Here is a 17,507-nt window from a genome sequence, read left to right on the forward strand (position 1 = left end):
CGTTTTCAAAAAACGTCACAGTACTCTCAGGCCATGGACCCCGCCGGTGCCACGGCTGCCACGCAGAAGGAACTGTTGTTCCTGCGTGAAAATCAGGCCCGAATCATGTCTTTCATGAAGTCCATGGACACCCGTTTGTCCGCTATGCAGACCTCTGACCCCGGGCATGCTCCCCTCCTAACCAGCCTGCAGCAGGAGCTCGCGCAGCAGCGCGATGCCCAGTCCCACATTTTGGGGTATATGGCGTCCATCGATGACCGACTGCTTGCCTTGCAGTCCGCTGCGGTCGTCTCTAACCCTCCCAGGGACGCCGTCTCCTCCCCGCCCCCCCGCCTGGGTAAGCCTCCCAGATATGGTGGAGATCCTAAACTTTGTCGGGGCTTCTTAAACCAGTGCAGACTGCACTTCGAGCTGTTGCCCCAACAATATCCCACGGATCGCGCCAAGGTGGCGTTCATAGTATCCCACCTCGAGGGAGAAGCCCTGTCCTGGGTGAACCCTCTATGGGAGAGGGATGATCCCGTCGTAGCGAGTATCCAGAACTTCCTGGAAACATTTCGTAAGGTGTTTGATGAACCCGGCCGCTTGGTTTCTACCACAGAAGCTCTCTTTAATCTCCGCCAAGGGTCGCTTACTGTGGGGCAGTACGCCATCCGTTTTTGGACGTTGTCGTCAGAACTCAGATGGAATAATGAGGTACTTGTGGGTGCCTTCTGGAGAGGCCTTTCCGGCAAGATTAAAGACGAGCTAGCCGGTCGGGATACCCCCACCACTCTGGAGAACCTTATAGCCCTGGCTACGCGCATAGACCTCCGATTTTTGGAGCGCTCGCGGGAATCTGTTAGAGAACGCAGACCCTTCAGGCTATATCAAGCGCCCATTCCACGCTCTGCAGCTCCCTCTACTAGCAGCGTCCCCGAGCCCATGCAGGTAGATCGAGTCAGGTTGACCGAGCAGCGTCGCAGAGAGAGGATGACAAACGGGCTCTGCCTGTACTGTGGTGGGGCTAATCACTTCATCCGCACTTGTCCTGAGAGGCCGGGAAATGCCTCCACCTAGGTCAGGTAAGAGAGGTCTCCCTAGGTGATCATAATTCCTCTCTGCCTCTTACCCTTTCAGCTTTAATTGTTTCAGGACGGGAGCACAGATCTGTAGAGGCATATGTGGACTCGGGTGCGGCTGGCAATTTCATCCGGCAGCAAGAGGTGGACCAACTTCAGATTCCGGTGGTTATCCTAAAAGACCCACGGACTATCACCTCCGTCGATGGAACACCCCTTCCCGGGCTCGTTACCAGGATCACGACCGAAGTGGACTTACAAATTGGAGCGCTTCATTATGAAAAGATAGCCTTCTACGTTCTGCCTAAATTGTCTCACGCTGTCCTCCTCGGATTACCCTGGCTTCGGCTGCACGAGCCAGTTGTCGACTGGCGCTCAGGGGAGATCCTCCGCTGGGGTCAGTCCTGCCACACTCGTTGTTTGCAATCCATCCTCCATCCTCGCCTCCTGCCAACGTCGGCCAATCTCATGGGTCTCCCCACACCGTACTACGTGTACGCCGACGTTTTCAGTAGAAAAGAAGCGGAGTCTCTGCCTCCGCATCGGGCCTATGACTGCCCTATCAACTTGCTTCCCGGAGCCACTCCGCCCAGGGGGAGGGCGTATCCCTTATCTCCAGCAGAGACCATGGCCATGACTGAATACATCCGGGAGAACTTGGCGAAGGGGTTCATCCGAAAGTCCTCGTCCCCAGCAGGTGCAGGCTTCTTCTTTGTTTGGAAGAAAGACGGATCTCTTAGACCATGTATCGACTACCGGGGCCTGAACAATATTACAGTTAAGAATCGATACCCACTTCCACTTATCCCAGAACTCTTTGACCGGCTGAGAGGGGCTCGAATCTTCACGAAGCTGGACCTGCGGGGAGCCTACAATTTGATCCGGATTCGCGCAGGCGACGAATGGAAGACGGCCTTCAATACCCGTGATGGTCATTATGAGTATTTAGTCATGCCGTTTGGTCTCTGCAATGCTCCAGCTGTCTTCCAGGAGTTCGTTAACGAGGTGTTTCGGGACCTTCTGTACTCTTGCGTAATAGTGTATTTAGACGATATCCTCATCTTTTCGCCTGACCTTTCCTCCCATCGGAGAAGCGTACGCATGGTCCTGCACCGTCTCCGGGAGAATCACCTCTACACCAAGATTGAGAAGTGCCTCTTCGAGCAGACCTCGTTACCCTTCTTGGGTCATGTCATCACAGATTCCGGTCTGGAGATGGATCCCGAGAAACTCTCGGCGGTACTCAAGTGGCCCCGTCCTGTCGGAATCAAAGCCATCCAGCGTTTCCTCGGATTCGCGAATTATTACCGACAGTTCGTGCTGCATTTTTCCTCGTTGACCAAACCTATCTCGGCCTTGACCCGCAAAGGAACTAAGCCTGATCACTGGTCCTCCGAGGCGGAAGATGCCTTTCTGGCGCTGAAACGCTCCTTTGCAGCAGCACCGGTCCTACATCGGCCGGTGGCCAGTAGGCATTTTGTTCTTGAAGTGGACGCCTCTTCCACCGGAGCTGGGGCGATCCTCTCCCAGCGAGTTCCCCCTGGACGACTGATTCCCTGCGGGTTCTTTTCCAAGTCCTTTTCGCCAGCAGAGTGCAACTACTCCATCGGAGATCGGGAGTTGCTGGCCATCAAGATGGCTCTGGAAGAGTGGCGGTACCTGCTCGAGGGGGCTGTGCACCCCTTTACCATCTTCACGGACCACAAGAATTTGGCCTATCTGCAGTCCGCCCAAAGGCTCAATTCCAGACAAGCCAGATGGGCCTTGTATTTTTCTCGATTCGACTTCCAGCTTCACTTCCGGCCCGGTAATAAGAACACCAAAGCAGATGCACTTTCCAGATCTCTACAGTCGCCAGAAGAGGACGAGAACCCCTCGTATATTATCGAGCCTGCCAAAGTGATCACCGTGGCCCCGGTGAACTTTTCTACTCCTCCACCAGGCAAGACCTTCGTGCCTCAGAATAAACGTCTGGAGGTGTTGCGCTGGGGGCACTCCTCCAAGGTTGCGGGGCACGTGGGGTCCAAGAAGACTCTATCGCTTCTCTCACGTTATTACTGGTGGGCCACCCTTCGCCAAGACGTGGCAGATTTTGTTGCCTCTTGCTCAACCTGTGCGCAGAACAAGGTTCCAAGAACTTTGCCCTCCGGTCTTCTCCATCCGTTGCCGGTGCCGGAGGCCCCTTGGCAGCAAATTGCCATGGACTTTATAACCGACTTGCCCTGCTCAGCTGGTTGCACCACCATCTTAGTCGTAGCTGACCGCTTCTCTAAGATGGCTCATTTTATCCCCCTGGCCGGGCTGCCCTCCGCTCCGAAGCTGGCCGAGATCTTCATCCATCAGATCTTCAGGTTGCATGGTCTTCCCCTACGGATTGTGTCTGATCGAGGGGTCCAATTTACTTCTCGCTTCTGGAGGGCTCTATGTCAGCTTATGGGTACGTCCCTCGACTTCTCCTCCGCCTATCACCCGCAGACCAATGGGCAGGTGGAACGTGTTAATCAGGACCTAACAACTTACCTGCGCCACTTTTCCAATGCCCACCAGGATAATTGGGTCTCTCTTCTACCCTGGGCTGAATTCGCCCATAATAACCACCCCAGCGAGTCGACCACCAAAACTCCGTTCTTTGTGGTTTCTGGTCGCAATCCTGGTGTTCCACTACCCTTTGTCGCCTCTTCAGGAGTTCCCGCAGCTGATGCCCTCGCCACAGAATTTTCGAATATTTGGAAGGAGACCAGAGAGGCTCTTGTGAAGACCAGTGCCCGAATCAAAAGACATGCAGACAAGAGACGGAGGGACCTTCCCCCATACCACCTTGGTGATAAGGTCTGGCTCTCAACCAAGCACATCCGCTTGAAAGTTCCTTCCTATAAGCTGTGTCCTCGTTACATCGGTCCCTTCGAGGTACTAAAACGCGTCAATGAAGTGTCTTACAGACTGAGGTTGCCGGCTTCACTCCGGGTCCCTAATGCCTTTCACGTCTCGCTCTTGAAACCTGTAGTTCTGAATCGGTTCCAACCGGTCTTCGTTGCCCCTCCTTTACCTATTGGGTCGGATGACATCTTTGAAGTAAAGGATATTTTAGCCATGAAGAGAGTCAGGGGGAGGACTTTCTTTCTCATTGAGTGGAAGGGATTTGGTCCTGAGGAAAGGTCTTGGGAGCCTCAAAAGAATATCAACGCTCCTCTAATACTAAAAAAGTTTCTGGCCAATCTCAGAAAGGGGGGATATAAAGAGGGGGGTACTGTCATGTCGGCGGTCACGGCTGCACCCGCTCCCGCCCCTCCTCCAGCGGCAACCGCCGCCACCTCCTCCTACCGGTGTCCTCGCCGCGGCGCGCTCCCACGCTCTGCCTCCCCTCCTGTGACGGCACCGCGCTCCTTCCTTAGGGCGCGCGTGCGCACCAGCGTCCCCTCTTCTGCCTACGGGGGGTGGCGCCGGGGGCGGCACGTACCGCCCGCTTCCGGACCCTAGGGTATTTCTGGCGCGCTCTCTATTGAGAGGACGCCTGAGAGTTGCTGTGTGCTCGCCACGCTGCGCTTTGGCCCCTTTCCGGTTTCTATAGTGCCGCCTGTGTCCTGTCTGTCTTCCCCTTGGCTACCAGCCCCCGGCTCTGCTTCCTTGTTCCCAGTGTTCTCTCACCCTGCATGACCGCCCTGTTCTCCCTCCTGGTACCTCCTTGTGTGCATCCTCCCGGTCCTCTCCCCTCTAGTACCTGCTCCCTGTCGGTCTACCCATCCTGTAATCCTGTTAAGGTCCTCTACCTCTCAGTCCAGTACTCCTGCCTACGGGCGCCTCTTGTCCTTGAGCCGCCCCTCCTGGTACTGGCTGTCGCGGTTCTGTCCTCGGTAGTCTTGCCCCAAACGATCCCTGTATAGGGGTCGGTGTTCACCTGGAGCGCTCGACCCCCGGGGCTCCAGATCCGCGACCCAGAGGGTCCACTCTTGGACGTCCGTTTTCAAAAAACGTCACACATATTTTCAGTTGTTTCACACTTTTTTGTTAATTATATAATTCCACATGTGAAATCTACAATTTTCATAGTCATGAAAATAAAGAAAACTCTTTGAATGAGAAGGTGTGTCCAAACTTTTGGTCTGTACTGTATGTACTCCGGTTTCTGACTGGAGTCCATTTTCTACGATGGCAACTGTAGAATGCACCAAGTTCATTAAGCAGTACACGCCTCTTTATGAATTTTGTCACATGTTGCTCCAGTGCTCTCGCCATCGAGACTGACATAGAAACAAGTTTGTGCCTGTTAGCTCATGCTGAACTGCATGCACAACTCGCTGCGGTTTTTGGAAAAAGTCAACAGCCTAATTGAGTTCCAATAACATGACTAAAGAGAGAATCTGCCGCGGCAGAAAAACATAGCGAAATTTGCAAAATTCATGCCATTCTTTAGTATGGCCTTTAAATCCAATTTACTTAAATAAAGTGGAAATGATAGCTAGAAACAACCCAAGACAGGTGCCAATGATGGCACAGCTGATATCAGTGGAGCAGCCAGACTTGTACTGATATGACTTCTCAACTAAACTCTAGAATTGGAAAATCACTAAAATGGATTAGATAAATATATTTTATTGAATTTCACACCCAAAATGCATTTTCTATGAGCAATACCTATGTCAATAGGGGACTTCACACATATAAAAATCATTAGTCACTATACCTGCACATATTTTATCTCTGCCCTCTCCTTCACAACACTTCAATGGTGTATTAGTGTAGTAGATAGCAGAAAGAAGACAAGGAGGAGAGCGTGCTGTGGGACTGTGTGCGCACAGCTGGGCACAAACAGCGTCAATGTGCATGCGCAGCATTCAGGCACCATTCAGACAGTGCTTAATGTTCACCAAAAAAGAGCAGGTGTAACGGTGCCCTAAATATTAAGCTGCCAAGGTTGCACTCAAGCCCCCTCATTTTTATATGTATTATAAGTTATTTTCACAGGTACAGTGCTACTATGAATTAATAGGGGCCAAGTCCTCTATATCACTGTATAATCATTAAAAATGCCCTTTGGGGGTGACCGACTTTCAAGGTGAACCTTGCCCTAAATATTAAGCTGCCAAGGTTGCACTCAAGCCCCCTCATTTTTATATGTATTATAAGTTATTTTCACAGGTACAGTGCTACTATGAATTAATAGGGGCCAAGTCCCCTATATCACTGTATAATCATTAAAAATGCCCTTTGGGGGTGACCGACTTTCAAGGTGAACCTTGCCCTAAATATTAAGCTGCCAAGGTTGCACTCAAGCCCCCTCATTTTTATATGTATTATAAGTTATTTTCACAGGTACAGTGCTACTATGAATTAATAGGGGCCAAGTCCCCTATATCACTGTATAATCATTAAAAATGCCCTTTGGGGGTGACCGACTTTCTTTATTTCTCATAGACCTTGAAGACTGCAGCTACCATGAACAAGAAATACATTTTAGTTCACTATACATTTCTCATGTATTGATATTCCGCATGTAATTACATATGTGTTAACTCCATCCCCTCACCCTTCGTTGTCAGTTCTCAACTTATAAGTTCAAGAGCAACAAAATAAACAAAAAAAATAAAAAATTCAGCTTACTGACCTCACGGGCAGCCTTCTTCACAAAGCTTTCATCTGTGATGCGGAAAGCTCTACACAGGGCTTCAGCTGGGTCCTGTGGGAACACTTCTTGACGTACCAAATTCACATGCAGGTGGATAGAAGCGTAAATGGCAGCATCCACTCCTCCGTGTCCATCAAACACAGCAAAGTAAGCTTGCTCCTCCTGATCCTAGGGAGCACAAGGAAAACAATATTATGAAACCGAAAATCCACACAATTGTGCTTTGTATTCTGCATTAGTTTATCGGGATGTATCAGCTTTTAAGTCCAACAGTATTGTGTGATGCAGACATTAAAAATTCAGCATCTAGAAGATGAACTGTTATGATAGTTCACGTGATTAGCTGATCGGCGTGTGCTAAGTGTGAAAGTATACATTTGTTATTGAATGTGCTGGTAATAAAAAGGAATTAGAGCTATTTTTTTTCACTATTTTTAATTATGAGGCTCCCAATTTAAATTCTTATATTCTCAGTTTGGATGCCACTGTGCCAATGCTTCATTGTCATGAGGGCAGCAGGGTGGCATCCACAGTTTGTATTAATATAAATATATATATATATATATATACATACATACATTATACATACACTATTACTCCCCAGCAACATGCCTGCTGTCTTGGGGTTATACTTGACTCCGAGCTTTCATTCACCCCCCACATCCGATCACTGGCTCGCTCTTGTTATCTGCACCTCAAAAACATTTCTAGAATTCAACCCTTTCTTACTTTTGACTCCGCAAAAAGTCTTACTGTTTCTCTTATTCATTCTCGTCTGGACTATTGTAACTCTCTTCTAATCGGTCTCCCTCTTACCAAACTCTCCCCCCTCCAATCTGTCTTGAATGCTGCAGCCAGGATCACATTCCTCACCAATCGTTACACCGATGCCTCTGCCTTGTGCCAGTCCTTACACTGGTTACCTGTGGTTACCCATCCACTCCAGAATCCAGTACAAACTTATTACCCTCACCCACAAAGCACTCCACGGCTCAGCACCACACTACATCTCCTCCCTCGCCTCAGTCTACCACCCTACCCATGCTCTCTGTTCTGCTGATGACCTGAGGTTAGCATCCTCGATAATCAGAACCTCCCACTCCCATCTCCAAGACTTTACACGTGCTGCGCCAATTCTTTGGAATGCACTTCCTAGGTCAATACGATTAGTCCCCAGTCCCCACAATTTTAAGCGTGCCCTAAAAACGCATTTATTCAGACTTGCCTACCGCCTCAACACATTAACCTAACTGTCCCTGTGTGGCACAGTCAAAAGTTTTACCATAGCCAGGCTCCCCACATCATGTTCCCACATGCTTTATGCATCTATTAGCCCTCTGTGTCTGTACTGTTATACACTTAACATTATGGCTGGTCCATACAATCAGGGCAATTGTTACCACCCACCTTTCGTGTCTACCTTTTTTCTCATATATTGTAAGCTTGCGAGCAGGGCTCTCATTCGTCTTGGTATCTGTTATGATCTATGTGATTATTGCTATGCTGTAATGTCTATCGTCTGTACATGTCCCCTCTAAAATGTAAAGTGCTGCGGAATATAGAAATAACATTTATTATTATTATTATAGCAACGCAGCCCACCATGGTATATAGCAGCACAGCCCGGTATATAGCAGCACAGCCCACCATGGTATTCCAGGAGTTTAGAGAAGAAGGGAAGATTAGAGACAGGTCTATAGTTAGCGGAACGGTTTTGGTCGTGGGATGGTTTTTTAAGTAGTGGATGTATGATGGCATGCTTAAATGAGGAGGGAAAGATACCAGAAGAGAGAGAGAGGTTAAATATTTTAGTTAGGTGAGGGGTGACAACAGGGGGGAAGGGACTGGAGGAGATGCGACGGAAATGGGTCACTGGTGCAAGTGGTTGGGCGAGAAGATGCAAGGAGCCTGCTTACTTCTTCTTCTGTGACTGGTTCAAAATCAGAGAGTGAGCTAGATACAGTGGGGCAGGGAGGACAGTGCATGGTGTGAGGTGATTGGGAGATAATTTCCTGTCGGATCTGGTAAATTTTTTCTTTGAAGTAATTGGCCAGATCGTCAGCTTGAAGCTCCGTGGTTGGGGCCTGTACTCTTGGGTTGAGTAGAGAATGAAAAGTGTCAAAGAGACGTTTAGAGTTATTGGACATTGAGGTGATGAGGGTGCTGAAATAGGATTGTTTTGAACGGCGAAGGGCAGTGTTGTATGTTCTAAGCATAAACTTATAATGAATGAAAATCTTCGTGTAGATTGGATTTTCTCCACAGACGTTCGGCGCACCTGGAGCACCGCTGCAGGAAACGTGTTTGCAGGTGTGCCAGGGTTGTCGCCATCTGTGTTGTGGTGTTGTATTTATAGGAGGTGCAAATTCATCCAGAGTACTTTGAAGTGTTTCATTGTAACTCTTCAATGCAAAATCAGGACATGAGAGGGAGGAGATAGGGGCAATGAAGACTGCAAGTTCTTCATAAGTTTCTGGGTGTTAATGGCCTGTATGTTTCTATAAGTATGGACAATGAGGGTGACCTGAGCGGCCTGGCAGTTCCTGATAGAGAATGAAAGAAGGTTGTGGTCAGAGAGCGGGAGAGGGGAGTTTGCAAAATCATCCACTGCACAAAGCCGAGAGAAGACCAAGTCAAGGGAGTTTCCGTCTTCATGTGTTGGAGAATTAGTAAGCTGCCAAACGAGGAGGTTAGAGATAAAAGGTGAGTAGCAGATGGGGAGAGGGGAAGAGCAATGGGGATGATGAAATCGCCCATGATGAGGGTAGGGATGTCACAGGAGAGAAAATGTGGAAGCAAAGTGGCAAAATGATCCAGGAACTGATGGGAGTGGCCGGGAGGACAACACACCATATACCGGGCTGTGCTGCTCTATACCATAGTGGGCTGTGCTGCTCTATACCGGCTGTGCTGCTATATACCATGGTGGGCTGTGTTTCTATATAACGGGCTGTGCTGCTATATATCATGGTGGGCTGTGCTGCTATATACCGGGCTGTGCTGCTATATGCCATGGTGGGCTGTGCTGCTATATACCATGGGGGCTGTTTTGCTATATACCATGGTGGGGCTGTGCTGCTATATACCATGGTGGGCTCTGCTGCTATATACCATGGTGGGCTCTCCTGCTATATACCATGGTGGGCTGTGCTGCTATATACCATGGTGGGCTGTGCTGCTATATACCATGGTGGGGCTGTACTGCTATATACCATGGTGGCGCTGTGCTGCTATATACCATGTTGGGTACATTTTACATTGTATTGTATGGGGGAGGCTATTCTATATAATATGGGGGCTACATTATATTCTATGGGATGGTGGGCTGTATTATATACTATTTGGGGCTACATTATATTCTATGGGGGGGCTATATTAAATTTATTATATTCTATGGGGGGTGACTGCATCATACTCTATGAGGAGGCTACATTATACTATATGAGGAGGCTACATTGTATTCTATGTGGGGCTGCATTATACTTTATGAGGGGGCTACATTATATTCTATGGGGGCTGCATTATACTATATTAGGAGAGCTACATTGTATTCTATGGAGGGGATACATTATACTATATAAGGGGCTGCATTATACTCTGAGAGGGTTGCCATATATTCTATGGAGGGGCTGCATTATACTATATGAGGGGGGCTGCATTATATTCTATGGGGGGTTCTATTATATTCTGTGGAGTGGCTGCATTATACTCTGTGGGGTAGCTGCATTATTCCAAAAAGAGGGGGGTTGCATTATATTCTATGGGGGGGTTATGTGGCGCCCCTGAGGCTCAGTCACCACAGAGGTACTGCCCCACCATCTGGGTAAGGTGGGAACTCCTTTCCACGCTCCAACACTCGCACGCCACACAACAGGGTAGTTCTGCACAACCACATTGCAGCTCAGTGCTTAGAGAGTAGCAGAGCACCTTTGGTGGCTCCCTGCTTGGAACACTGGACGTGCTAGGAGGTGGGTGGAGTTAAGATACATAAAAGAGTGGGAAAGTGTAGGATGACAGGTCAGTCTGACAGAAGGTCAGTCGGGTAGGAAGTCACTCAGACAGGAGTGAGGATCCCTGGAAGAAGGGATGGAGGAAGGAGTGCTGCAGCTGCCTCAGTGATCTGACCCAGCTGGCATGGGAAAGGAAAAGAGGAGAAAGACGTAGAACTGAAACCTAAGCTTCCATAAGAGAGAGAAAGACAAGTACGGAACAAAGGAGTAGAGAGAACAGAGAGGACGTGGGTTAGAAGAGGAACCCTGCCTATAGGTTCTCAGCGCAAGGCCGGGGCCCGGTCCCCGAGGGTGTATGGACACTTATGGTTCTGCAGCAGACACCGGTGGAGTAGTTGGCTGTAAATGCACTACTCCCATCTAAGACTTGGGGCACAACAGCAACTGGATAGAGAGCCGGGACTGAGGAGAAGGGAGTCCCCGAAGCAGGCTACAGCTGTCTGCCGTACAAGTAGAGTTCTTGGGAACATCAGTCAGGAGGAACTCCAGTGTAACTCAGTACTAGGAGATCTTCACACTTTAAGGCGCTATAGAGGAGCCATTCAGAAAGGTACATGTTGGCGGAGTGTTGGAGGGGAGCGTTCCATCTTGCCTGGAGGTTGACTGAGTCTCTGACCCGGAGGACACGGCCCGGAGGCAGGCACCCTTGTGTACCGCAGACTGTGAGTAAAGCTTTAGAGCTACAAGCCCCTGTGTCCTCCATTCATTCTTGCGCCAACCCGCTCAGCACCTCCACATCTGGGTACCATCCTTTACACCGCCTGCGCCTCTCCTCATCCATTGCAACTACACGGCCCTGGGGCTACAGCTTCACCTGTGGGGAGCTACACCATCTATGCTGCAACACACCACCAGCCCCAGAGGATCTGCATGCAGCGTCGGCCTAACATCTCACTTGCCGAACACCACAGGTGGCGTCACGAACTATTCCACTTAAACTACATTACAAACTCCCATTGATTTTTGGGCGCCCAGGGCCACGGACCGGGTCATCGCTGCTGTGACACATCCCCCTGACACTGGCCCGGTACCGAGTACCCCACGGCACTGGGAGGGCGACCCAGTTACATTATATTGTATGGTGTGGCTGCATTATACTATATGTGGGCTGTATTATACTGCATAGAGGACTATGGGAAATACATTATATGAAGAACTATGGGGTGCATTATACTATGGGAAGTGAATTGTACTACATGGATGACTGGTGGTGCATTATACTATATGGAGCACTATGAGGAGTGTATTATACTATATGGAGGACTGAGCAGTGTATTTTAATATATGAAGGACTATGAGGCGTCTATTATACAATATGGAGGACTATGGGGCACATTATATTATATGGAGCACTATTGGGTGTAAACTGTAGATATGCTGCTGATAACATGATACTGTATGGGGACAGATTAATCCATTAATCATCTGTCCCCATCATTCTTTCTCAGATGGTGGAAAGAGGCCGGAAAAAAGTGTCGAATTACTTCAATACTGTCGTTCACACTCGTTTAGCGTCCTGAACTCAGCGCATGTAAATACAACCGAAAAGCTTCTGTGTGATGTGCAATATGTTAGCATTTGGGGCCCCATTTTAAACTTTGCCTAGGGCCCCACTTTGCCTAAAACCGGCCCTGGTGAGGATGTTACCTTTAGTAGCCATTCAAACCCATTTGTGTCAACTTCTCTGAATGTTATCAGTTCCAAATCACCAGGGTATGTGCACTTTTGTTCAGGGTCATTTGGATGTTTTGGGTTGTCATTATGAATTAAAAAGAGAAAACACAGTAGTTTGACAATTTCTGATTTAACCCAACCACTAACCATGAGAGGACAAAAAGTTTTGGTGTTATCATTAATATTCTCTGAAAAAAAGACCAAGAAAGCAAAAATTCTGCCGGGGTATGTAAACATTTGAGCAGAACTGTAATATATATATTTTACACTGCTCAAAAAAAATAAAGGAAACACTTAAACAACAGGCGGTCACTTTAATTGGCAACAAAGAGTTTGTAGAGCCATAATTAGTTCCTTTCAGACATCTGAACAACATTATAATAGTAAAGAATAGCTACATACAGTATATTATACACCTTTAATGTGTTTTACACTTAAATGTATTCCTATAAAACCTAATTCATCAGTAAGAATTAGAATGAGTTAAATTTGCATATGTTTCTACATTGTAGCGACCTATAAGTTTTCACAAAGTATAAGCCCATTTTTGTGGATGTTAAAGTGCTTTTAACATAGCAGACATGTCACTCAAACAATTCATCAATGAATATATTTGCATGTGTATTCTATTTTTATTATATATATTATATATATATACTGCTCAAAAAAATAAAGGGAACACAAACAACAGACTATAACTCCAAGTAAATCAAACTTCTGTGAAATCAAACTGTCCACTTAGGAAGCAACACTGATTGACAATCAATTTCACATGCTGTTGTGCAAATGGAATAGACAACAGATGGAAATTATTGGCAATTATCAAAACACCCTCAATAAAGTACAGTAGTGGTTCTGCAGGTGGGGACCACAGACCACATCTCAGTACCAATACTTTCTGGCTGATGTTTTGGTCACTTTTGAATGTTGGTTGTGCTTTCACACTCGTGATAGCATGAGACGGACTCTACAACCCACACAAGTGGCTCAGGTACAGAAGAAGAAGGTTTGCTGTGTCTGTCAGTGTAGTGTCCAGAGGCTGGAGGCGCTACCAGGAGACAGGCCAGTACACCAGGAGACGTGGAGGGGGCCGGAGGAGGGCAACAACCCAGCAGCAGGGCCGCTTCCTCCACCTTTGTGCAAGAAGGAACAGGAGGAGCACTGACAGAGCCCTGCAAAATGACCTCCAGAAGGCCACAAATGTGCATGTGTGTTACGCCGCAGGTGACGGGTGCGAGAGTGGACCCACTGGGCCGTGACGCCGAACCCTCCCCGAGAGAGCAGGCTCAGGGACTTCAAGTGCCACAGCAGCAAGGACCAGGGGTCAGTTCAGGAGGATGAGCAGGATATGCACAGAGGACGGGGATCCGGAGAGGGGTCCGGGGTAACCAGAGTCCGGATGGAGGAGCTAGTAGGAGGCAGGATGGTGGAACGGAGCTGGAGACCAGAGGCAGACAGGGCTGGAGCAGGCACTGAAAAAGCAGAGGAGACACACAGGATTAGCGGGGGAAAATGGCAGGGCAACACGGAGAACAGGGGTGGCTAGCGGCAGCAGGGTGCGACTAGCAGTAGCGAGCGGAGGCAAGCGGGGCTAGCGAGGGCAAGCAGGGCCTAGACACAAAGAGTGCTAACTCAATGGTCAGGCGCCTCCACTAAGGGACGGTGGCCTGAAATACCTGATGGTTGCTGCTGATTGGCCCACAGGTGCTGCCGGGTCAAGTCGCGTCAGAGGGCATGAGGGGTGCAGGGGCTCGCGGCCTGGCCCTATGTCGCATGCGCAGAGGCACAATGCGCGCGGCCGACGGCAGAGGAGGAGAGCGCCGGGAAGCAGCCTGCTGGAGTGCAGGGAAAAAAGGGGGGTACATACATGGGTGGACCTCTACTTGCTGTCCTAACAGGTAAAGTTTTTCTATTGTCTAATTGTGTACAATGTTAATGTTTACACCTATTTAACCTATCTGGTCGTATTTTACTATTTGGGATTGGCGCAATGCATTATCAAATATTATATTGTAATTATGCTTTAGTTATGCCTTATCCCTATTTGGTCCTGTCATCCCATGTATGCCCCAGTTGTCTGCCTTTGTGCTGCTATGGTCATTTCTGACTCAATTTCCCCCTGTTTCCTTGTTCCTGTTCACATTACAATAAAGATTGTATTTTTTGTAATACTGAGTCTTTCGGACTTTTTTTGATCGCTTCATTTTTTCTTGTGGTAACTGGAGTGCTGGGAAGCAGGAGGCGCGCACGGGAGCAGTGAGCGCGGTGGACCCAGAGCCACTGGTGGGGAGCCCTCAAATGAAGAACCCGGGCCGGAGGCGGTGAGTACCGGACCGGCAGCGGGGACAGAGGCAGCGGTAACAGTACCCACCTCTTACACCCCCCCTTACCGTGTCTGGATAAAAACCTTTTAAGAATGCGTGGGGCATTGATGTTCTTGAGAAGAGAAGAAAAAGAACCACTGCAAATAGCGCACACTGAACCAGTACAAAAACAATGTTTTATTGATGCAGTAATACAATTAAAAACATAATAAAAACATATGAAGCATCCCACAATATATAACAGTGAAGTATGGCATATCACAATTATAGATTATGCTGTAATAACCTGTATATCAACCATGTGGTCCAACCTCACTGCAATTAATCACAACAACCACCCCATAAACCTGCTCATGGAGACCAAGGGCCCTAATATTGCACAATCACTGCATGAAATAATTCCATGCATGTGTCCCTAAATATTCACTGGTTAGGGCAACAGGCCATAATAAGCCAACAGCAATATGGCCAATGCCCACAATCCAATATTCAATTGTACCACACAAAAATTACTCCAGAGCAACCAATAATAAGGTCGCAGTGAAAATACAGCTATAACCAAGTGGGTGCTACACCCAGGATCATACCCCACGCGTATCGCCGCAACCCATGCGGCTTCATCAGGGGCATTGATGTTCTCCCGCGGCTCCCAGGATCTCTCCTCGGGACCAAAACCCTTCCAATCGATTAGAAAAAATGTTTTACCCCTGACCCTTTTTGAGGCCAAAACGTCTTTCACCTCGAAGATATCATCAGAACTGACAGGTAGAGGAGAAGAGCCTGGGGCAGGATGGAATTGATTCAAGATGACTGGCTTAAGGAGAGAGACGTGGAAGGTTTTGGGAACACGGAGCGAGGCGGGCAACTCCAGCTTGTAGGCCACGTTGTTAATGCGCTTGAGAATCTTAAAAGGTCCAATGTAACGAGGTCCCAATTTGTAGGAGGGAATCTTCAACCTAATATACTTAGCCGAAAGCCATACCCGTTGCCCTGGGAGATAAGTTGGAGAATCCAGACGCCTCTTGTCAGCGTGTCTCTTCATGCGCTCTCCAGACTTCTTGAGAGCTTCCTTAATCTCAGACCAGTTCTTGGAGAACTCTAAGGTTATGGAATCAGCTGCAGGAACACCGGAGGTAGCAGATATAGGTAGAGGAATACCAGGGTGCACCCCGAATACCACAAAAAATGGAGACTTGGCTGAAGACTCGCTGGGATGATTATTGTAGGCGAATTCTGCCCAGGGAAGAAGATGGACCCAATTATCTTGATGAGCATTGGAAAACAGACGTAAATATGATGCCAGCACCTGGTTAACGCGTTCCACTTGACCGTTGGACTGAGGGTGGTACGCGGAGGAAAAGTCCAATTTCACCTCCAGAAGTCTACATAAGGCCCTCCAAAATCGAGACATGAACTGTACACCACGATCTGAGACAATATGTTGCAGGAAGCCGTGGAGGCGGAATATGTGCTGGATGAAAATCTTCGCCAACTCAGGAGCGGAGGGCAACGCTGGAAGAGGCACAAAGTGGGCCATCTTGGAGAAGCGATCCACCGCCACCAGGAAAGTTGTGCAACCAGATGAGCAGGGTAAATCCGTGATGAAATCCAGAGCTATATGTTGCCATGGAATCGAGGGAATTGTCAGAGGAAGCAGAAGTCCGGAAGATGACTGTCTGGGGACCTTGACCTTGGCACAGGAGGGACATGAAGCCGTGAAATCAGTCACATCTTGACGTAGAGAGGGCCACCAATAAAAACGGGCAATGAGGTCCAATGTCTTTTTGACTCCGACATGTCCCGAAAGCTTAGAGGAATGTCCCCAACATAGCACCTCTTTCTATCTCGGGAACGTAGGTCTTGCCCGGAGGTGGAGTAATCAGTCTCACAGGAGCCACAGTGATGATCTTGGCCGGATCGATAATGTGAGTCGGTTCTTCCACCAAATCTGGAGACTGAAGGGACCGGGACAGCGCGTCAGCCTTGATGTTCCTATGCCCGGGACGGAAACGCAGTTCAAAATCGAAGCGACCAAAGAAGAGAGACCACCTGGCTTGCTGGGGGTTGAGTCTTTGGGCTGACTGGAGGTATGCCAGGTTTTTATGGTCGGTAAAGATGGTAAAGGGGTGGACCTATCCCTCTAGAAGGTAGCGCCACTACTCTAGCGCCAACATTATGGCTAGCAACTCGCGATCCCCGATGGAGTAATTACACTCTGCGGGAGAGAAGGCCTTTGTGAAGAACCCGCAGGTAACCAGGCAGCCAGACGGAGACCTCTGAGAGAGCACTGCACCGGCTCCCGTGGAAGAAGCATCAACCTCCAGAATGAACGGCTTATTCGCCTTGGGACGGTGTAAAACAGGCGCAGCCGCAAAGGTTTGTTTCAAACTAGAAAAGACTTCTTCAGCCTCCGGAGGCCAGACTGATTAGTTGACTCCCTTGCGAGTGAGGCTGGAAATGGGTTTGATGACAGACGAAAAATGTGGCACAAATTGACGATAGTAATTGGCAAAGCCGAGAAAACGTTGAATTGCCTTGACCCCCACCGGACATTGCCACTGAAGAATTGCAGATAGTTTCTCAGGATCCATTTCCAGTCCAGAACCGAAACAATGTAGCCCAAGAAGGGCAAGGAAGACTGCTCAAAGAGGCACTTCTCAAGCTTCGCGTAGAGGCGATTTTCCCACAGGCGTTGCAGCACAAGACGAACACTCCTCCTGTGGGAAGCCAGATCCGGGGAGAAGATAAGGATGTCGTCAAGGTATACCACCACGCAGGAGTATAACAGGTCTCGGAAGATATCTTTGACGAACTC

General features: G+C 48.7%; 1 protein-coding gene across 1 annotated transcript in view; it reads right to left on the minus strand.

The window, feature by feature from the left end:
* The window catches only part of PPM1E (protein phosphatase, Mg2+/Mn2+ dependent 1E), a 345,133-nt gene that overhangs the window by 83,905 nt on the left and 243,721 nt on the right, over positions 1-17,507 (minus strand). The window contains exon 4 of the mRNA XM_073574366.1: positions 6,664-6,852. Coding sequence (XP_073430467.1) covers positions 6,664-6,852 — 189 coding nt within the window. The remainder of the gene's footprint in view (positions 1-6,663; positions 6,853-17,507) is intronic.

This window comes from Dendrobates tinctorius, unplaced genomic scaffold (assembly GCF_039654945.1).
Source record: "Dendrobates tinctorius isolate UK_male_01 unplaced genomic scaffold, ASM3965494v1 ptg000007l, whole genome shotgun sequence".
Lineage (NCBI taxonomy): Eukaryota > Metazoa > Chordata > Amphibia > Anura > Dendrobatidae > Dendrobates > Dendrobates tinctorius.